Source organism: Typopeltis vanoorti, chromosome 10, assembly GCF_054136105.1.
Source record: "Typopeltis vanoorti isolate ZY-2024b chromosome 10, IOZ_Tvanoo_1.0, whole genome shotgun sequence".
Classification (NCBI taxonomy): Eukaryota; Metazoa; Arthropoda; class Arachnida; order Uropygi; family Thelyphonidae; genus Typopeltis; species Typopeltis vanoorti.
Window position 1 is genome coordinate 94681493 of NC_143558.1, and position 24218 is coordinate 94705710.

The window sequence follows — 24218 nt, forward strand, 5'->3', positions numbered from 1 at the left end:
GTCCAGAAAGAGTATTTGAATAAGCTAGATGGATGGGCAAATGAATGGAGTGTCATTTTAATGCAGCAAAATGTAAAGTCTTGAGGTTTTCGAACACATCGATGGGACGCTGCATACTCTATGGGAGGAGTTAAACTGGAGGAAGTAGGGGAGGCAAGAGATTTGAGGTTGATGATTGATAGAAAGCTGAAATTTAGGGCACATATTGCAAAGGTGGTGACAGTAACACAGAGAATTGCTGCAATAATGAGAATGAGACTGACCTGCAGAGATAAAAGGATTATCATTCCGTTATATAAGACTGTGGTCAGACCACACTTAGACTATTGTTCTCAAATTTGGTCCCCAGGATTTGAAGGGGATAAATTAACTGTGGAAAGGGTACAACGGCAGATAACAAAGATAGTTTCAGGACTGTACAATGTTTGTTATGAGGATCGGCTGAGGTAATGTGGACTGCAGAGTTTGGTGTATAGAAGAAAGAGAGGTGATATGATTAAGACTTTTAAACTGTTGAAAGGTAGTTACAGGGTTGACATTGAGGAGTTCTTTCATTTGGTTGAACAAGGGGAAGGAGTGATAACAAGAGGTCATTCCTGGAAGTAACGAAAGGAAACTGTGAGCAAGAGGGTGAGGAGTGGTTTCTTTTCATATTCCAGTTTTTCTGTTCTCATATTCCAGTTTTTCCTTCCTTACCATACTAGTCACTCTCCTGGCCTGTATCTTATATTCTTCATGTATCTGCTCTTCACCTGTCTCCTTATATCTCTTCCATAGCCTCTTTTTCGCATGCAATTCCTGTTTGTCATCCCCTTTACTCCAAATTGTGTGCTCTTCTTCACTCGTGGTATACAACTTACTATTGCTGCTAACAAATATTCTTTCACAATTTCCCATGCACTAATGATATCCCACCCTTCCAATTCCTCCCTCCATGAAAGTTGACGTCTTAGACTATTATAATCACCTGCCTTATAATTCCACTTACGTTCCCATCTCTTTGATACTCCTGCATGTCTATTCATTTTCCAAATCAAACCCATATGATCACTCTCTCTCCAACTGGTGGGAGAGATGTCATCTCAGTTATTATCAACTCTTCTGATGCTATAACCAAATCCAAAACTCTTGAACTTCTTGTTCCCTCTATTACATGTTGCCTAAGACATTTGTCCCTCAAGAATTCTAGAAATTCCATTCCCTTATTGCTATATGCATCTTCCTCTCCCAAATTTATACTACTGTAGTTAAAATCTCCCATAACAATCATTCTTCTTGCACTTGCCAAACTCAACTGTCTAAACATTTCCAGGTCCCCACCCTCTGTGCTCCTGAATCTGTAGCAACACCCCACTAAATATCCTATCTTGCCCACCTCTACCTCACACCATATGCTTTCAAAATCAGTAGTCTCACTGCTTTCCAAAGCCTCCACTCTTAGAGGACATAGATCGTCACTTATCATAAGCAGTACTCCACCACCACGCTTTCCCTTCCTATCCTGCCGAAAAATGCTGTACCCAGCAACTTCTATTCCTGTTATTATATCCTGTTATGTCAATCACGTCTCAGTGATCCCAATAATTTTTGGCCAGGCTGATGCTATTTGCGTCACCAATTCCTCTCCCTTATTCTGGATACTCTTAGCATTAGTATAAAGCATATAAATGCCGTTATTTCTATACCCAGCATTATCCCCCTCTAGACTGCACTGGGCTCAGTGTTACCTGATGTCGTCCCCCTTCTCCCAAGTAGCCATTCCCACAACAGGCGACCCCTTCTACCATCCTCCCTGGGACACACTGACTCGTTCAGAACAGCAATCTCTCCAGATGCCTACGTCCTTCCTCATTCAAATGTAAGCGGTCTCTCGCATACAATTCCTCTCTGTCCTCAAACGCACTCCAAGCATCCACATATACCAGTCCTCTCTTGTCACACATTCTCGCTATTATGCCATTCAATATCACCGCTCTTCTGCTGAGCTCATCATTATCATACCTAGGCAACACGCACATTATTTTTCCTCTCTCTGTCTTCTTCTGTACAGTTTCAAGCAAAAATCTCATATCTCTCGCTGCCCGACTTACATTACCACTCAATCATTTGTTCCTACCATCACAGTCATCTCATCCACCCTTTCACCTCTCTTAATTGCCTTAGCCACACTTTCTATCGTTCCTCCTGACAAACACTCCTCACGCATCCCATCTTGAACACCACAGATCATTGAATCCCCATACATTATACCTCTTACTATTCCCTCTCTTATTGTTTCCATTATCTCCTCTTCTATCATTCCCATACATTTCTCGCATCCCCTCTCCTCCACTGCTCCTATTCTCTCTTCTAGCATTCCCATACCTCTCTCTCCTACTGTTTCCCTTCTCTCCTCTTCTAGCATTCCCATACCTCTCTCTCATTCCATCTCTCCTACTGTTTCCATTCTCTCCTCTTCGAACACTCCCATACCTCTCTCTCTCTCCTACTGTTTCCATTCTCTCCTCTTCTAGCACTCCCGTACCTTTCTCTCATTCTCTCTCTCCTACTGTTTCCGTTCTCTCTTCTATCATTCCCAAAATTCTCTCTATCCCCTACTCTGATTCGCCTTGCATTTATCTCTTCCATTCTCCTACTCTCATCTTTCATACTTCTCCTCTCATTCATAAGACATTCCACCTGCTCTTTCAGTTCATCTATTTCCTTCTGCAGGTCAGTCACTCTTAATCGAAATTCACTCTCCCAAACAAAACCATCTCCTAAACTTTCACAGTCACTCACGCCTTCCACACTATCAACTATTATTTTCTCATTCATATTTCTTTCTTCATTCTCTCCTATCACACTACTCATCTTCCTATATTCATTTCCTGCTCTTGGAGCAACAAGGTCGGTTATTGATATATCTAATGCATTTATTTCCTCCCACTGTCTGCACTTTACGCACATCCCCTCTCTCTCACAAGCCATATATCCAATTCCCGAAACACATACATGCCGCAAGTACTGCATGCCACAAAGTCCCTTAATATATTACTTATAATAGAGTTCTTATATGGCGGAGGACTTGGCGACATGCCATTTGCGACTGCAGCTGAATCCGCCATCATTCCTTACTGCCGAGGAACTACTAGTGTAATCGTTAATTATTCAAAATAGTCTCAAAATAAGATGACACACAAACTGAAAATAAAAGAAAAAGTACAAACAATTACAAGCAAAACAAAACATTTAAGTACACTAAATATAAATAAATAAAATGAAATAAAACAAAATACAGTAATGAAAACTTAGCTTCATTCATAAGACATCTTGTCTTCCACGGTTATGCATTCGATTCTGACCCATCCTCTCAGTAATCAAAATATACAATATCGCGAGAACAACTAACTTCAAAAAACAACCACTGAAGTACACTTGTATTCCAGAGAAACGATTTAGCACTCAAAAACGTAGAAAAACGGACTATTCACCGATTAAAAATCACTTTCTTCAGCACAGCTCAAATTCACCGCCACGTGCTATGGCGACACTTTTATTGCTCTTCTGCTCAGCTCGTCATTATCATACCTAGGCAACACACACACACTATCTTTCCTCTCTCTGTCTTCTAATTATAGTTAATTTAATTATTCAGTTAATAAAACCTTTTTTTTTGTTTAGGATAGTCTACTACAATGGCTCAGGCACCTCCTCAACCAACTGACTAAAACCATGAATGTAATATATTATCGAGGCCCACAGCCTAAATAACATGACAACTACTTAGCATGTTATACATCTTCAGTTAAGTCTCACTTCTTCCAGTTCTTTTTTTATGCTTTATTTCTTTTCCTCCTGCAATTTGCAAAAAAATCACTGTTACCAGTATGAAATATCCTTATTATGTATTCAGTATCTTTATTATGTATTACCTTATTATAGTAACAGGGAATTTCATTTAAGAGTGCTCTGCTGAAATGTAAGATGATAATATGATAATAGTTGTCCATATAAAGACCAGGTCATGTCAAAAAGTATATGGAAAGCTCAGTGATAGCATGGAATGAAAAGTTGGGTGAAAGGAGATCATTGCTGCTTATACACTAATCAAGAACTATTTAGCAGCAGCAATATTTCCAAATCTTGATGATGTATCACTGTGAGTTTTCAGTGAATGTTCCAGTGAGTTAATAACAGCCTTAACATACTTGTTTAACAAATATCTTGCAATACAGAGGTACCCAAGGAGTAGAAAGAGGGAGTTAAAATTGTTCCTCCTTATTAAAGAGGTTAACATGCCTTCTGAACTTCATCTCTCTGTTTCCTATCATCCTCAAATAACTAGTTTCATTAATTCCCTGCAGTCTAGTTCCCCTCTGTGTAACACATAGCTTGTAATATATTCATAAATATTCACCACATTAAAATGACAACTATCATTTTTGGTCCACACTGTTAGTCCATTTAAATTATCATACAAATCTCTTCATCAACTTTATTGCCGTCCCAAGTTTTGCATCATCAGCAAAAAGTAAGATATTCCCCCCCTCAAATCATTCCCTATTCATTAATGCCAAATTAAATAGCAGGTGCAGTCCCAGTACAGTGTCCTGTAACAAACAACTAGTTTCTAATGGATTCTACTTTGCTATATGTTAATCTGTGATGTCTGTACACCTAGCAGTATTCTGTCCACTTTCATTTTGCGGTATCTTGTCAACTTTCATTTAATATACTACTAGAAGCCTTTGAAAAGTACAGCAGTATTCTGACATAGCAATTTCTTTTATCCAGCTCAACTGTCACTTTGCTAATTGGTTTAGAATTAATTACTTCTATCTTGGTACCTTCTTTATCATAGAACTATTTTGTCCTATCACATATCTCAAGCATTCTCATTTCTATCTTCCTGTTACACTTCTTGTTGGTTACAGTTCTGCTATCATCAGTTAACATCTCTTAAATAAACAGCTTAGCCAAAAGGGCTGCCAGTTCTTTTGAAGATTCTCATAAGTCAGAGTCTGATACCCTATCCAATTTCCTTGCAAAGTGATAACTCAGTAATTCAGCCATTTCATTCTAGGTCTGCTCTTCTTCTCTCTTCCATCATCTGTGTGAATGATGATGAGGCTGAATGAACTCTTTCCACTTCTGTCTGTCCCGGGAGAGTCCGAACAATTCTGTCCAGTTTGGTGTCGCTTGTTGTGATTTGGTTTTCAGGTCCTCTTTTATTTTGTCTATCCATCTAATTCTGGGCTGTCCTTTGGATCTTTTACCTTCCATCGTTGTATTGAGAGCATTAGATGGTAGTCTTTCTGTTCCCATTCTGGTCACATGGCCAAACCATCACAGTCTAGGTCTCTTATCTCCCTGCAACCAACATTCATTCAAGTTATTCTACTATAATAATTCTTTCTGTTACTTGCCAGGTAATGAAAGAAATCTTTCAGATTTCATTTAGTCTGCATAAATAATTTCCTTTCATAATTTCATTTTGCCTTTCATACCATTCTGGTTAGCCTTCTTGTTTGTGCAACTAATTAGAGTGCCAATAACCTCTCAATTTTTATTTTATTTTATTTTTTATTTTTTTGCAGCAACTGCTAATTAATAATGTTTCATTCATATTTCCACATGAATTATACTCATGATTCTGGGCATGTGTTCTGATATCCAGAAACATCCCTTGACCCAATGTATAGCTGCAATTGTTCCTTTATGGCTTCTTATGTAATGGAATTATTCAAGTTGTCTCCTGAGTTTGCCAAAATCATTAGCTCTGTAGTTTCAAATATACCCCTACATAACTATACTTAAATATACCCCTACTGAAATTCCACATTTAGTAACCTTTCAGTACAATGCATGATCACTCTCCAACTGGAAACAAAGTCGCTATATTAGTTATAGATGCATCTTCTAATGCTGCCATCAGATCTAGCACTCTCTCACACACCACATGTCTCCTTCATGCCATACTGTTTTGGGTAATAACAATGATCTCTCAGTTAAACAACTTTCAAAAAACAAAAACCCTCAGTTATATCCCTTAAATGGGCTAGCATGCAACCTGGAATGACATTACATAAGCATACATTCATTTATAGAAATTTTTTTCACTTCATTATAATTTAAATTAAATGTGCCAAGAAATTATATTCTTGTTTAATCCTTTATCCAAGAAACTCTAAGTTTTGGCATGAAATATCTTCCTGAATAGATACTCGTATATTGAGCTGATGACTTCAAATCAATTGCTTCAGTATCCCAGAATATATTATAATTATTTCTATGCATTATGGGAAGGACAACTACCTAGACTGGTCTCAACCTTTTTTAAATTAACACTGGAAAAAAATCAAATAAAAAAGTAAAACAATTTAATAAATTAATGACTAGTTTTGTACATTACTATTGCGTATTTCTTCAGATTGATGAAACACAAATATAAAGAGGCATTAACAAGGAGGTGTCTAAATAACAAACCCTACAGAAGTCATATAATAATAAGGTAATACACCTTTACACTACTTGCATATGAAAATATGACTTCTGCATTTATCCAACCTTGGTATCTCTACTAGACCTGGCTCTTGCTGTTGAGACCACAGGTCATCTGTGGTCCCAACATATACTTCACATGCAAACAGTTTGCATGTGAAGTATCTTCACAACTGAGCTGCTTCTATATAGAGGCTGATGACTTCGCATCAACTGCCATAGTATCCTATAATGTAAAATACACCCCCTATTCAGAAATATATAATTATTATTATTACAGGTATCTCCATGGAGTCAGTAGACTCATCGCGGGAGACCCAAACTATCAAAACAATATCTATCATATCTGTTCTTGAATTCATTTACAGACGAAGAACTCACAACTGAGTCAGGTAATGCATTCCACTTATTCACCACCCTCCAGGCGAAAAACTTCGTTCTCACACCCTTGTTAATCACACTTTTCGTTAATTTCCAGGGATGACCTCTTGTTCTTCCATCACTATCACACAGCTGAAATATTTCCCCTGCATCAATCTTATAAAAACATTTTAGTAATTTAAATGTTTCTATCATATCCCCTCTTCTCTGCCTATCAACCAACCTCTGCAATCCACAAGCTCTCAATCTATCAATGTAAGGAGCATTTTTTACATCACTCACCAACTTAGTCACGCTCTCTGAACCCTTTCCACAACCTCCTCATCTCCAAGGAATCCAGTGACCAGACCTGAGCACAGTAATCCAAATATGGAAGTATCAACACTTTATAAAGGGGAATAATAACCTCTTTATATCTGGACATTAGTGTGTTCCTCAATAACCAAGTAATCCTATGTGCAATCTTGGACACCTTAACAATGTATCCCCTGAAGTTCATCTCCCTATCTACCAACACCTCTAAGTCCCTAGCCTCATCAATCTCTTGGAGTACCTTTCCATCAATGTAGTACACAGCTGGTAATCTTTTAATCCCAAAATGCATAACTCTACACTTTTCCGCATTGAACTGATATCTATTTCCTTTTGCCCATTTTACCAGCTTATTTAAATCATCTTGCAAACTCTCAACATCAGCATGACTTTTTATTGAGCTACCCAACTTTGCATCATCAGCAAACAACTAAATATCTCCCTTTAAGCCATTTCTTATATCATTTATGTACAAATTAAACAACAATGGCCCAAGCACAGAGCCCTGAGGCACACCACTGGTCACTTACCTCATCCTGAACTCTGCTCCTCCACACACCACCTTCTGGTATCTCTCCCTGAGCCATTCTCTTATCAATATCACCAGCTTAGTATCCATCCCCATCTGCTCCAATTTGCGCAACAGTATTTCATGGGGGTATCCTGTCAAAAGCCTTAGCAAAAATCCAGAAGTACCACTGTGTAGCCATTTCCTTTGTCCAACTCAGATGTCATTCTAATAAATTGCTATGGCAGGATCGACTTTTAACAAAACCATGTTGACCCCTATAAAGTATCACATCCTGATCCACCCATTCTTGAATTTTATCTTTAACCAACTTTTCCAATACTTTTACCACCACTCCCGAGATGGTGATTGGTCTGTAATTAACTACTGCAGTTTTAGAGCCACCTTTATGCAAAGGAACTACTTTGCCTTCCTTCCACTCCCTAGGGACCATACCATAGTTCAAAGTTAAGTTAAATAACCAAGTAAGAGGCATTGACAATTCCTTTGCACATTCACGCAACACCCGAGCTGATATTCCATCTAAACCTACAGCAGTGTTCACATTTAAATTTTGCAATATACTAAGTACCTCTGATTTCTTAACTTCAATTCTCACATTAGTTATTGCTACAGGTACAAAGATATTCTCACTTGGGTGATAGATTTTTGAAAAGTGATCACTCAGTAACTCTACTATTACATCTAAATTGGTCACCTCGATACCATCAGCACCCACTAAGGTTATCCTTCTGAAGTCATTCTTCCTTTTACTTGCCACATAACGGAAGAACTCTTTGGGATTACCCTTGATCTCTTTGGCTATGTGGTCCTTCTCATAATGCAGAGCATTATGAGAAGGACCACTATGCAGACCAGTTTTGATCTGAATTGAGGTCTCAACAGTGAGAGCCAGATGCAGAAGATATACCAAGTTGGATAAATGCAGAAGTCATATTTCCATATACAAGTAGTGTAAAGATGTATTACCTTATTATCATAAGACTTCTATTATGGTTTGCATGTGAAGTATCTTCACACAAAGTGCAAAGTTTGTGTGCACTTTGTTTGCACATTTGGATAAAGGATTAAACAAGAATATAATTTCCTTGGCATGATTAATTTATACATTCATTCATTTAATCATGCCTCAATAAACCAACAAGCAAATTCCTTTCCCAAAGCCAGATAAGTGAGAGATTACTGTATCCCTTAGGAGATGCACAAATTCCATCTCCTTCTTGTCATATATACTTCCCTCTTTTCATTCTATGTTTCCTGCATGAAATTCTTCATAAAACGTATTCTCTCTGCACCCATTCTACTAATCTGCCAATGTATTTTCTCTGCCCATTCTCCACTGAGATTACAGCAGCAACCAACTATATATTTTGTGCTGCTGCCCTGTATCATATATCTCATGCACTTCCTTCCTTAGTTCTGTCCCTCTGTAAAAATGTTTGCTGATTACAATTCCTCTATTGTCAGCAATACCCCTTACATTTTAAACCCAGGACAATACCCCTATATTGTCCATATTTCTCTCTAATGCTGATAATATCAAACCCAAACTGAACTAACCATACGACAAATTCCTCTCTTATTCCTGTACTTCTGGCATTGGTATATGTGAACTGCAATATCTATTTGGGACCACAATTATATTTGTATCTTGTAATAACTAAATATTTCTGAAGACCTTTACTTCTAGAGACATTTCATTTCCCATGTTTTTTATTGAATTTTTTTTATTTGTGAACCTATAGTACATTTGTACCATGAGTGGATTAAGGATTTTTTTACAGATTTTTATTGATTTTGTAATTTTCATTTTTTACCTGGTCCAGAAACCCTGCTCTAGAGACCAAACATGGAAGCTACTCTTTCAAGCTACTTCAGACTTCCAATAAGCTCCCATTGTAAACAAACAAGCATCACAATAAGACAATAGGATCACCAAGATCCCATTTTAGAAGTGTATTCTGGGTAAAATAATAAATAATAACTCTGAAATCCAGAAGACTGGAATGTAGTCTTTCCAAAGGTATTGCCAAACTGCACTAAATAAAATGAATTACAAGTATTACTGAAAGGACAAAAAATCCTTGTCTGTAATTATGTATGCCTCTGCCATTTAGACTACAATGTTCTGTTGATTCATTTTGTAGCTATCCTTGCTCTGCACAGAAATAAAATATGAATGCTGCTTCAATTCATGCACATAAATATAAATATTGATAATTTCAATATAAGTATAATCTTTCAAATTCAGAATTGCATTCAGTACTAAATGAATGCAGTTTGGGATTTGAAAGATTGTTCCTGGTTTGCACTTAGGGGAAAATGATAACATTAACTTTTTTGTGCATTACTATGTAAATTACTATTTATGAAGTTACATTTCATTTTTAATTAACATGGTTACACTGTATTATGCAAATATATATTAAAAAATCCCTATATTAAAAATGAAGTTGGCCTGGTTGGCCGAGTGGTTAACATATCTGTTCTCCAGCCAAGAAACTGTGGGTTCCCACACTAACTCTGTGTGGAAAGGGCATCTGTGATCCTACCACTTCTTCTAGCAGAAGGCTTCACTCCCAAAACTTGGTGAGGTACAGGAGTAACCATATGACATCTACAGATGTCAAATGTAAAATAATAATAATAATAATAATAATTAAAAATGAATACATTTTTATTATTTTCTACTATTTCAAGCAGTGTGAAAATCAGGCACTTCATGCCAATGACCATAGTTATAAATGGTAGTGTTTTTTTGTTTTGTTTTTTTTCTGTGGAAGAAGGGAAGAAAGATTCTAGCATTGCTATGACTGTGGATATATTAGAGGGATATCTTATTTCATGGTTGCTTTAATCATAAAATGTATTTATTTTATTTTATTGAAATGAATATATTATGCTGAAAAGTAGTATTATGCTAATTAGCATCCTAAACACATACAGATACATACTAACAAACACATGCATACTACACACATACAGATCTGGTTCAAATATTTATCAATCCCACACACGAAAGGTTGATAAACCTATAGCACATTAGTGACACATATGTGTGTGGGGGGTGGGGGAAGAGAATAGAGAAAAAATAGGAATCTATCGATGTGTTTCTTGAAAAGCTAGAGGTGTAGCCTTTCGGAACAAGAACCATGAGAAAGGCCATTCTCAATAATCAAGGTAAACACAGTGACATAAGAGGAAGATAAGTTGGTTTGGTAGCTATGGAGCTAAACAGTAAATGCATATTGACTGGCTCATGTTCTTAGTGTTGCATTGTTTTGCATCCTCAGCAAACAACTGAATATTTCCCTCCCAATGATTTGCTATATTATTATTTTTTATATAATATTGATAATAAAAAATTATCTGAAGCAAAATAGTAAATTATATGTATCAAGAAATTATATTCTTGCTTGTAGGGTATGGCGCAAAACCAGTACTGAACTTCAACACCCCCTTCAGTACAAGTGCTATGAGATATGCTGTTCAACTGCATGCACATTAATAGAAGAACACATGTAGAGTCTACGCCATTACATTTAGCTGTAGCAATGGTGTTGATGGAAGAAAAGATGTTTATTGTTGAGCATTATTATCATTCATATGGAGTTGGTAGAGCAAATGGTTCAAGCCTTGTTTGAGGTATGTTGAAGGAATGGGTATTCCATTATGACCTGCCTTCAAACCTTGAACTAAGATATAAAATTACAAGATATGTCCAGCAGATGTCCCAACCTTTGTTCTCCAAGATGACAGAACTTTTGCATGCACCATTAAACCTATCTTGAAAGTGCCCATTTTGAGCATGTAATCATCTATCATTGTTAATGCTTTCTTTGACCAAGATTCCACCAATAATTGTGGATGTACATATCACCATATGTAATATTTTTGTTAATAAACCCATTTACTCCATAACATATATTGTTGTAGTTATTCAGTACTTTTTTTTTTTTTTTTTTTTGCACCTCACTGTAGATAGAGGCTGATGACTTCATATCAAATGCCTAGTATCAATGCAAAATACACTGGGAGGGTAACTACCCAGAGACTAGTTTCACCCTTTATTGAGGTATCATCAGTTAGGAGCCAGACCAAATACCACAGTTGAATTACTTCTTCAAGATCTTCAGGTGGAAATTGTTGGGAAACACATCATGGGAGAAAGGCTGTTCCAGAGGACAGAGGTAGATGGAATAAATTATTGCATGACACCTCCAAGGACTCATCAAGGAGGGCACTCTACTCTACAGCTCTCTGTCTCCACCGCATTAATCCACCAACTACACAAAATGAATTCAAGAGAAAGTATGATATAGTGTGAATGATATATGATCTCCCTCAATAGGCCTTTTGGTATTATTACTACAAATAATAATAACAATAACAATGTGAGGCAATATGTATATATTGGAAAATGTACTCTGCATTATTGGATACTAGAAAGGCAATTATAGATGATTCCTGCCTCATTATGTAAGTGGCCAGTTATAAAGATCTTTCATGTGCAAGCATCTTTTTTGCATACATTATGATAAAATATTGATTAAATAAGAATATAATTTTGTTTTCAGAATAGTATACTAACCCAACCTAGTAAAAAACTTAATGATAAAGCAATTACTATATACTGATTTATAATTTATTTATTCAAATTAATTCAGATTATAATTAATCAATTTTTGCTCACAGTACTAAATGCATTCAAATTAATGTAAATTTTAACTATTAATTTTGTTTACAATACTAATTATAAAAAGAAAAATGAGCAAATCATATATTCACCATGAACAGTCATTATCTACAGTGACATACAATACATCTCTTGAAGCAATAACCCAATTTGAGTCCTTAAAACCCATCTGCTGTGGTGATACAGCAGCATAAGCTGTTTCCCTGTATACAACCCAGAGAATATTTCCAGAAGGAGAAACAGCAACTTGATCGGCTAGTTGATACAGATCAAACCAAGATGGTCCAAAACCAGTTAAGTGTGAATAATATAGGCTTTCCTTGTTATCAACACAAAAAATGAGCTTGTTACTGACAGCAACATTTACAATTCCTCCAGGTGCTTTATGTTGTATCCAGTTCATTCCATATTTGGTAATTTCATCATTACTTTGGGTCTCAAATGATGAACTACTGTTATGTAATATCGATTCATGCACTCCTGAACAATCTGTAAGTGAGGTGACTAGAGTTTCCATTTCAAGACTACTGTCCACATGCTGCTTTTTGCTAGAATTAACCCTTCTTATGCTATACATATCACATTCATCAGATGTATTATCCTCATGTTTAATATTTTCATCTCTTTCTTTACTTTCATCAACCTCATCAACAATATGATCTGCTCTTTTTTTTAATGAGCCTATATCTGTACAATCATATTTATCTTCAATATCCAATATCCTTCCTTCCAGTAAACTATTATTTGCTTGAGTAAATTCATTTTCATGTTGTTCCAGATTAGAACTGTCATTATGATCATTATACTGATTTTCCTTTTCATACTGACTATATGCATATAAAATCCTATTCAGAGCTTCATCTTCATCATATGAAATAAAACGGATATATTTGCTTTTGCATTCTGAAGATGCAGAGTGTTCATCTTTCAGTACTTCATTTTTTACATCTGCTTCATTCTCATCTTCCTTAAAATGGTTGGATAAAATACACTTTTCCTCGGTAATAACAGAATTATTGTCTTGTGATACTTCTTTTAAACCATCAAGTAAGTCAGTGGATTCATAGCTGCTTGGTGCATTATTATAACTAAAGCTTTTTCTCTCAGGAACAGAAGAGACAGTTTCTGAGAATATTATTTCTGCTTTATTATCTGCAAAATATTAACAATTATAAAAATATCAGAAGTTTGACAATTCAACAAAAATGTAAACATTTTTCAAGAATTCTTAATTCCTGATAAAGATTTGCAATTTTTGTCATTTCTTAATGATAGTTTGCTAACAATGAAAGTTTACAATAACTGATAATTAAAATTATACAATATAATTAATTATACTAATAATTTAATCATATAACTCATCATATATATAACTAATCATATAACACAAGCTACCACTCAACACCACTACTAGTATTTTCACAGACCGTGCCCACAGCAGGATTAGAACCCGCAGCCTTTTGGCTGGAGAGCAGATACACTATCCACTCGGCCAGCCAGGCCGAAATGTAAGAGTACAATGTTTCACATGAGGATAGGAAGTGCAAAAAGGAGAAGGAATGCTGTTGATGATATCAGGAGAATTATGCCTGCACAAAAGAGGAAATTCAAGGGATAAATAGTGGCAGTTTTTAAGGCAGTATGATGTGAGATCAAGAGTAGATGTGATGTTTAGTTACAGGTTGCAATAGGCTGCATGATTTTAAAAATGGCAATACAGATTGCAATAAAGAGATGACATCTGGGAATCAGGAAAATGAATCTGAGGTTTTGAGAGATGACTAGCATGTAATGCAGGGTACATAAGCATCAACTCTTAGATCTGATCATATTATCAGAAGATGTCAATGAGACAGTGAATCTTCTTCAGTTGGTGAGAGTGACAATGAAGTGACCATATGGATGGTGGCAGCCATATGAGGATTTCCATGAGGAAAGGATCTATGTAGTTCTACAAGATGGTGATGATGAGAAACCTTAGGAAACAGCTTGAAGCTACAGCACTGAATGAGGAGAGCGAAAGTAGATAAATGCTGCATCAAAAGCTACTGAACAGCAGAAATATCTGAATGCATTCCAAAGGTTTAAAAAAAAGCATATAAGGGAGGTGTAAATTGGACATATGAAGAGATTAAGCATGTAATCTGTTAGAAGACACAGGTATAATGGAGACACCAACAGATGAAGGATAGCAGTCAGTTCCATGAGAAGTACAAAGTGCAAGTTAGGAAGGTGATGATGTTTTAAGTAAGGACAGCAAAAGTGCAATATGAACAGAAATTAACCAGTCTAAAAAGTCCTAGAGAATTATTTCCATATGTGGCAAGTAGAAGAAAGAATAATTATGAAAAGACAGTTGAAAATTGTATGTGATAATAACTTCAGAGGATATAGCTGAGGTATGCAATGAGAAATTCACCAAGGTATTTCATCCTCATAAGTATGGCATTATGAGAAGCTTAAATGTAGAGGGAATTGTATGGGATCAATATAATGCCAAGTGAGAAGATGGCATATGAGGAACTAAGGAAATTATATTAATAAGGTAGTAGGACTCAATCACATACCATCATATCTTAAGAGAATGTTTGGTAAGTTAATGGTAGCCTTGACATGTCTTGCAGTTGCAATAGGGAGTTCTAAGGAAGTGAAAAGATGGCAAAACAGTTTCATTTCAAAAAGAGATAATAAGACTGAGGCTAATGAATTACAGGCCAGCCTGTCTGTCTAGCTTTGTGGTGAAGGTCTCTGAGAAAGTTAGGATCTAGAATTGAGGTAACCATGGCAGTATCCTCTGATATGGTCAGCACATGGATTTGTTAAACGGAAGTTGTCTTTTCACAGTATTACATATTATAACACAAAATGAGAAATATATTGGACAAGATACATCCTCTGTCCAAAAAAGAAACTGAACTTTTGATAGAAAATAAAACACGGGTGAATTATAATTATTCAAATAATTTATTTCAATCAATATACTCTCCTTCAGCTTCGATACAGTACGTTTGGAACGGTCAATTAATTCGTTAAATGAATTTTTTATGTTGGTTTTTGGGATACAGTTGAGGGTTGTGATTACCGCTGCTTGAACGTATTTAATGGTGTTCTATCGCTTTCCTTTCATCGGCAAATGAAGTCGGGGAAAGAGAAAGAAGTCACACGGTGCTAAATCAAGTGAATACGGCGAGTGATCCAACACACAAACTTGGTTTTTGCTCAAAAACTGTCTCACAATGTTCGAACGATGAGATGGTGCATTATCGTGCAAAAGTGACCAGCTGCCTGCATTAGGATATTCATGCCATACACGACAAATTCTCGTTATCAATTGCTTTGAAACTTCGAGATAAAACTCACCATTGAACGTTTGGCCAGGCAGAATGAATAGTGGAAAATACCCTTGGAATCGTAGAAACAAATCAGCATTGTCTTTGCTTTTAACTTCTCCAAGCGACTTTTTTTTCAGATGCCCCTCTTCTGGTGGTCTACTCAGCACTTTGTTTCGGACTCATACTCAAAACATCACATTTCATCTAACAATCGTTTCAAGGAAGTTTGAGTCTTTATGAGTGGTTTTAATGAGGTCCTGCAGTGTTCAATTCAATACATTTTTTGGTCGTCAGTCAACTTGTGGGGAACAAATCGCAAATTCAATTTATGACGGTCCAAACTCTCGGTCAAAATGTTGTACACACTTGATTTTGGAATCCCCAATTCATCTTCAATCAATTTCACAGATGATTTCGGGTTTTCTTTGATGAAATCACACACTTTTTGGATGTCAACTTAGCTCAGTCCAGTAATTTGGATGGTCTGGCTTTTCGTCGTCCTCAAGCGTCTCATGACCACTTTGAAATCACTTAAAGCACTCGTAAACTTGAGTATGGGATAAGCATTCATCACCGTATGCTTTTTCAAGCATTTGATGCATTTCAGTAAAACTTTTAGCAAGTTTAACACAAAAATCAATTGCAGCTCTCTGTTCGAAACTCATTTTCCGGCAGTTCGTCAAAGCACACTGTCACTCTTGGCACTATAATTCAGCTTTTTAATGAAACAAATGTCATAAACAGTTATCACTAATGAAAGTTGCCGCTTTCGACAACAAAAAGATACAACAGATGGCACTACTAATTTCTTCTATTTTTGAAAAGTTCGGTTTCTTTTTGGGTGTATGTGCACATACAGTGGTATATTTATATTTCATATAGGTCTTAGGCCACATAACAAACTGTAACTAAATTGGATCCTCCTGTAGTCTGTTATTTAACAAACTTCAGGAGGATTTGAATAGGAGGCATTAGAAGGATGGAGCTATCAGTTCAATGCTGCAAACTGAAATGTTGCAATTTTAAAAATGTGTGATTTTTAAAATTTAACAGATGGCAGAGCAAATGAAGGATCTGAGAATGGTGGTGGTGAACAAGGATCTTAAATTTAGGGATTACATTTTTAAAATTATGAGGATATTCACAACAAATTATGGTAATGAGGAGGACCTTAATTGTGGATGTCAATTGTATAAGGTCTTGATATACATAGATTCATGTGCATATATCTGTTAATCTGGTTTTTAAGTGGGTGAGGATGTCTTGAAAAGAGTCAGAAAAGACTGACTAAAGCAGCCTTCAGGCTCCAAAATGTTAGGTATGAAAGAGATTGAGTGAGATTTTTAGAGCCTTCTGAATTGGAGGAGGAGGAGGAATATGGTGTGAAATAAGTTGATAAGGGGCTGCTACTGGATTAATGGGGAAGATTTTTTTCATAGAATGGAAGAGACAGTGGCAGAACTAGATCTCATCCCTGGAAGGTTGTATAAAGAGAGTGTGAGCAAGGAGTAGATTTTTTTTTCATGGAAAGTAGTTGATGAATGGAATGGAATGCTGAGAGAGTGTGGTTAGTGCAAAAACAGTGAATGATTTAAGACTAAATGAGTTTTTTTGTGGAGAGTAGGGACTTTCTCCCACAATGAGTCTTTTGACTTCATGAAGAAACTTAATTAATATTATTATTAATGTTAATAATAATAATAATATTAACTGACAGCCAGGCCAAAGGAAATCCAATGAAAGAATCCTTTTATTGTGAAAGAAAGGGGTTGATTGATTGATTATAAAAGGGTGGAACTGATGGATGGTCAAGTGCATCTGTAAGGAATTTAGTAGAATTATTCAAGAAGTACCATGCCAGTAAATTCTTATAATGAAAGGAAGACTAGCAAAGCTCAGTTGAATAGTAGAATGCATATACTAGAGAGAGAGAGAGAGAGAAACGAGAAGTGATTAGAAGAAGTGTGTAATATGTTGAGTACATTTGATGTTAATAAGACTTGGAATTGTATATATATATTATCATGAATTTTAAAGAATGCACCTTTGAAATGGTTGTTTATTAAATCTTGCAACAGGAAGGATCACAATAGGGTGGATGTAAGCAAAAAACAGTGTGACTATAGAAGAGTGATTCTAAGACTGAGTTGTACATTATGTCCAATTACAGCAGTATATATACAATGACAGCTGAGAATGCTAAGGAGTAAATCAAATCATGTGTTCCAGCAAAATTTATAAGATCAGTTGATTTGCTTTGCTTCTTAACATTTTCAGTAGCTACATACACTGATGGTTAGTTAGCTACTAGAGAAATATTACTTTAATAAAAGTTTATATTTAAATAAATCCATGTTTATTATATATTAAAACTTATTTTGTTACAACATGTGAGCCTAAAGTTAGATAAATACAGAAGGGATTACTCTTAGAGTAGAAGAAGAGACAGAGGAAAGAACATGAGACAATAACTGGAAGTTGTTCAAGATTGAGTTGTCCTGATTTTTATATTTGTGGGTCAAAGTGGTTGAAATGCCAGAAATATCAGAAATAAAGGAGAGGAGGTTTTTTTTTTTTTTTGGACAACAGTCATCTCAACCTGGCCAAAAATTATTGGCATCAGCAAGACCTGGCTGACAAAAACTGATATAGTCACAGGGACAGAATGTAAGGGATATTGTAGTTTCAAAGAAAACTTAGACAATAGGAGAGAAGAGGAGTGATATTGCTGACGATAGCCAAAGAATTTCAATCAACAAAATAGAAGTCAAAAAGGATTTTAGGCCTGAGGCTATCTGACATGAGATAGAGGCTAATAGAATAAAATATATTGTTGGTTGCTGCTAGAGACCAGGGGACCTATAGCAAAGATGTGGCTGCCATGAATTAGCAGATTACTAAAATGAGTGCAGGCTGGACAATTATTATGGGGGACTTTTCAACTAAGGAAACATATTTGGAGAAAAAAAGGTCACACAGCAAGATGGACACTTTGCCTCTGATTGAGGATACAATCAGAGGCAGTCTGATTGTATCCTCATGTAACCAGGCAGTCTTATTTCAAGGATACTAAACGTGAAATTCTCTGTCAAGAAAGGGTCTATGTTGAACTATAAAGGTGATAATTATGACAGGACTTAAGAGGTGGCTGGAAAAATGTTATGGCTTAAGAAGCTATAAGAAAACAATGTCAGTACTGCATGGGAAGTAATTAGGGATAGTTTGAGAGAAGCAATATCAGACCACATGCCTATGTCATGATGTAAACCAAGTGAATGAATAGAGATAAAAAGTAGGAGCAGCAAAAAAAAAAAAAAAAAAACATTGTAGTGAGTAAGAGGAAGAATGTTTATGGAATGATAACCTGAAATAATTCAAACGGTTAAAAAATAGTTGAAATACTAAGTGATCACTTTGCAAGATGTATCATCCAGGTGGAGCTTTTGCAGTTCCTGATTGTGACCAAACCTGATGTTAGAATGAGGTAAACGAACTTAAGGTGTCAGCATATTGAAAAATATTAATGTAACTACAGCAGTAGGATTAAATGGTATTAGTCTATGCGCTATGAAAATGTCTAAGAGAACTGACAGTGCCTCTGATGAACTACTACTCATGATCAGTATCAGGAGTGGTAGTTCAAGTATTGGAAAAATTTGTTAAAGGTAAAATCCAGAAATGGATGGATGGACGGATGAATGGGAATATGATACTCTATGGTAGGAAGCATGGCTTTATAAAAGGCAGGATCTGCAGTAGAATCTCTCATGATATGTTACTATGTAACTTATTATGTTCCATTTTACATGGTTTTCTAAGGAGATTGCACTCGAAGAAATGCTATGTAATTAGCAGATGACATAAATTTTGGCAGTAAATTTGGAACATAGTACAGTACATGTAAATAGTGTAGTATGCCATTAAAAAATAACTTTGTAAAATGTTTTAAATCGGTAACTAAATTATTTCATCCTGGCGAGTGATTTTGTAAAATAGTTAGCCATATAAAAATGTATAGATAGAAAATTTTTAAAATCTGTAACATTTTTAAGATGTATATAGGTGCACTAATCAAATTTTAGAGGCACATTAATTGCATTTGGGTATAGAAAACAAATGATGCACTAGTGGCGCTAGCGTCGCCGTAGCACGTGGCAGTGAATTTGAGCTGTGCAGAAGAAAGTGATTTTTAATCGGAGAATAGTCCGCTTTTTTCCCCGTTTTTCTATGTTTTTGAGTGCTGAATTGTTTCTCTGAATACGAGTGTACTTCAGTAGTTGTTTTTTGGAAGTTAGTTGCTGTCACGATATAATATATTTTGGTACCGTTGGAATCAAACGCGTAATGGTTGAAGACAAAACAAAGCTAAGTTACTGTATTTAGTTATATTTCATTTTATTTAATTATATTTAATACTTAAATGTTCTGATGTTTGTACTTTTTTTTCCTCTTATTTATTAATTGAATAATTATTAAAGATTACGCTACTCGGCAGTAAGGAATGATGGTGGATTCAGCAGCAGTCGCAAGTGGCATAACGCCAAGTCCTCCGCCATTTAAGAACTCAATAATTAGCAATATCATAAGGGACTTTGTGGCATGCAGTACTTGCGGCATGTATGCGTCTCGGGAATTACATATGTGGCTTGTTAAAGAGAGTGGAGAGCGTATGTGCGCAAAATGCAGGCAGTTGGAGGAAATAAGTACATTAGATATATTGATATCCGACTTTGTTGCTCCAGGAACGGGGAATGAATGTAGGAAGACAAGTAGTGTGATAGGAGAGAATGAGAAAATAATAGTTGATAGTGTGGAAGGTGTGAGTGACTGTGAAAGTTTAGGAGATGGTTTTGTTTGGGAGAGTGAATGTAGATTAAGAGTGACTGACCTGCAGAGGGAGATAGACGAGTTGAAAGAGGAGGTGGAATGTCTTGTGAATGAGAGCAGAAGTATGAAAGATAAGATTAGGAGAATGGAAGAGATAAATGCAAGGCGAATCAGAGTAGGAGAGAGAGAGAGAGAGAGAGAGAGAGAATATAGGGAGTGTGAGTGAGAGGTATTGGGGTGCTAGAAGAGGAGAGAATGGAAACAGTAGAAGAGAGGGAATGAGAGAGAGGTATGGGAATGCTAGCAGACGAGAGGATGGAAACAGTAGGAGAGACGGAATGAGAGAGAGATATGGAGGTGCTAGAAGAGGAGAGAATGGAAACGGTAGGAGAGATGGAATGAGAGAGAGGTATGGGAATGCTAGAAGTCGAGAGGATGGAAACAGTAGTAGGAGAGACAGAATGAGAGAGGGATATGGAAGTGCTAGAAGTGGAGAAAATGGAAACAGTAGGAGAGAGGGAATGAGAGAGAGATGTATGGGAGTGCTAGAGGAGGAGAGAATGGAAACAGTAGAAGAGAGAGGTATGGGATTGAAAGAAGAGGAGAGAATGGAAACAATAGGAGCGAGGGAATGGTAAGAGGTATAATGTATGGCGACTCAATGATCCGTGGTGTTCAAGATAGGATGCGTGAGGAGTGTTTGCCAGGAGGAACAATAGAAAGGGTGGCTATGGCAATTAAGAGAGGTGAAAGGGTGGATGAGATGATCGTGATGGTAAGAACGAATGACTTGAGTGGTAATGTAAGTCGGGCAGCGAGAGATATGAGATTTTTGCTTGAAACTGTACAGAAGAAGACAGAGAGAGGAAAAATAATGTGCGTGTTGCCTAGGTATGATAATGATGAGCTCAGCAGAAGAGCGGTGATATTGAATGGCATAATAGCGAGAATGTGTGACAAGAGAGGACTGGTATATGTGGATGCTTGGAGTGCGTTTGAGGACAGAGAGGAATTGTATGCGAGAGACCGTTTACATTTGAATGAGGAAGGACGTAGGCATCTGGAGAGATTGCTGTTCTGAACGAGTCAGTGTGTCCCAGGGAGGATGATAGCAGGGGTGGCCTCTTGTGGGAATGGATACTTGGGAGAAGGGAGACAATGTCAGGTAACACTGAGCCCAGTGGAGTCTAGATGGATAATGCTGGGTATAGAAACAATGGCATTTATATGCTTTATACTAATGCCAGGAGTATCCGCAATAAGGGAGAGGAATTGGTGGCGCAGATGGCATCAGTCTGGCCAAAAATTATTGCGATCACTGAGACGTGGTTGACAGAAGGGGATATAACAACAGGAATAGAAGTCGCTGGGTATAGCATTTTTCGTCAGGATAGGAGGGGAAAGCGTGGTGGTGGGGTACTGCTTATGATAAGTGATGACCTATGTCCTCTAAGAGTGGAGAATTTGGAAGGAAGTGAGACAAATGATTTTGAGAGCGTATGGTGTGAGGTAGAGTAACAAGACAGGATATTTAGTGGGGTGTTGCAACAGACCCAGGAGCACAGAGGATGGGGACCAGGAGATGTTTAGACAGCTAAGTTTGGCAAGTGCAAGAAGAATGATTGTTATGAGAGATTTTAACTTCAGTAGTATAAATTGGAGAGAGGAAGATGCATGTAGCAATAGGGGAATGGAATTTCTAGAATTCTTGAGGGACAAATGTCTTAGGCAACATGTAACAGAGGGAACAAGAGGTTCAAAAGTTTTGGATTTGGTTATAGCATCAGAAGAGTTGATAATAACTGAGTTGACGTCTCTCCTACCAGTTGGAGAGAGTGACCATATGGTGTTGACTTGGAAAATGAATAGACATGCAGGAGTATCAAAGAGATGGGAACTTATGTGGAATTATAAGGCAGGTGATTATAATAGTCTTAGACGTCAACTTCGGGAAGTTTCATGGAGGGAGGAATTGGAATGCCGGGATATCACTAGTGCGTGGGAAATTGTGAAAGAATATTTGTTATCAGCAATGGTAAGTTGTATACCACGAGTGAAGAAGAGGACGCAATTTGGAGTAAAGTGGATGACAAACAATATTCAACAGGAACTGCATGCGAAAAAGAGGCTATGGAAGAGATATAAGGAGACAGGTGAAGAGAAGATGCATGAAGAATATAAGACACAGGCCAGAAGAGTGACTAGTGTGGTAAGGAAAGTGAAACTGGAATATGAGAGGAGATTGGCACTAAGATCCAAAGAAAACCCTAGGGAATTTTTTAGCTATGTGGCCAGTAGGAGGAGAAACGAATGTGGAAGAATGATATTGTGGGATAAAAATGGGAATAGAGTGACTGATGCAGAGGATATAGTGGAATTGTTCAATGAACACTTTATTGGAGTATTTCATCCTAGAGGAGTCAGTTTTAATGCTAGAGGGATAGGACTGGTTCGAGGTCTGGAGGTACAGGAGGAGAGTGTGTTTCAGATACTGAGTAATCTGGATGTCAGTAAAGCTGTGGGACTGGATGGTATTTCACCACGAGTTTTGAGAGAATGTGCTAGGGAATTGACAGCGCCTTTAACGTGGCTTTTCAATGAAAGTCTGGCTTTGGCAGAGGTGCCCAGGGAATGGAAGGAAGGTAAGATAGTGCCATTGCATAAGGGTGGTAACAGACTGGAAGTGTCTAATTATAGGCCAGTCTGTGTGTCATCAGTAGTTGTTAAGATCTTGGAGGAAGTAGTGAGGGACCGTATACAGCATTGGGCAGATGAGGGTAATGTTATCTGTGAGAATCAACATAGATTTGTGAAAGGATGCTCTTGTTTTAGCAATATGCTAGCCTTTTATAATAAAGTTACAAGAACATTAGATGAGGGAAAGGCATATACTGCAATTTTCTTAGACTTGGCGAAGGCATTTGACAGGGTGCCACATAATAAGCTGATATTTAAGTTGTAGCACATGGGTCTGGATGTCAGATTGGTCAACTGGATTCAGGATTTGCTGTCTGATAGGTATCAGAGAGTTGTGTATGGTGGAGCAGTTTCCAGGAGGCAGAGGGTTACAAGTGGGGTCCCACAGAGTTCAGTACTAGGACCTATATTGTTTAACCTTTATATCAATGACATAGCCAGTGGATTGCAGGGGGATATTCAGTTGTTTGCAGATGATGCGAAGCTGGGAAGGATTATTAGTAATAGTGCAGATGTGGTAGCCCTGCAAGAGGATTTAAATAAGCTAGATAGATGGGCAAATGAATGGGATGTCGGTTTAATGCAGCAAAATGTAAGGTCTTGAGGTTTGGGAAACATCGATGGGATGCTGCATACTCTATGGGAGGAGTTATACTGGAGGAAGTAGGGGAGACAAGAGATCTGGGGTTGATGATTGATAGAAACCTGAAGTTTAGGGGACATATTGCAAAGGTGGTGAAGGTAACACAGAGGATTGCTGCTATTATGAGAAGGACACTGACCTGCAGAGATAAGAGGGTTATCATTCCGTTGTATAAATCTCTGATCAGACCACACTTGGACTATTGTTCTCAGATTTGGTCCCCAGGATTTGAAGGGGATAAATTAACTGTGGAAAGGATACAAAGACGGATGACAAAGATGGTTTCAGGACTGTACAAGGATAGTTATGAGGATCGGC

At 37.0% G+C, this 24218-nt stretch overlaps 1 protein-coding gene across 1 annotated transcript in view; it reads right to left on the reverse strand.

The window, feature by feature from the left end:
- Positions 1-24218, reverse strand: part of LOC150102604 (tectonin beta-propeller repeat-containing protein 2) — a 364776-nt gene that overhangs the window by 172521 nt on the left and 168037 nt on the right. Inside the window, exon 8 of the mRNA XM_090398660.1 lies at positions 12494-13553. Coding sequence (XP_090254786.1) covers positions 12494-13553 — 1060 coding nt within the window. The remainder of the gene's footprint in view (positions 1-12493; positions 13554-24218) is intronic.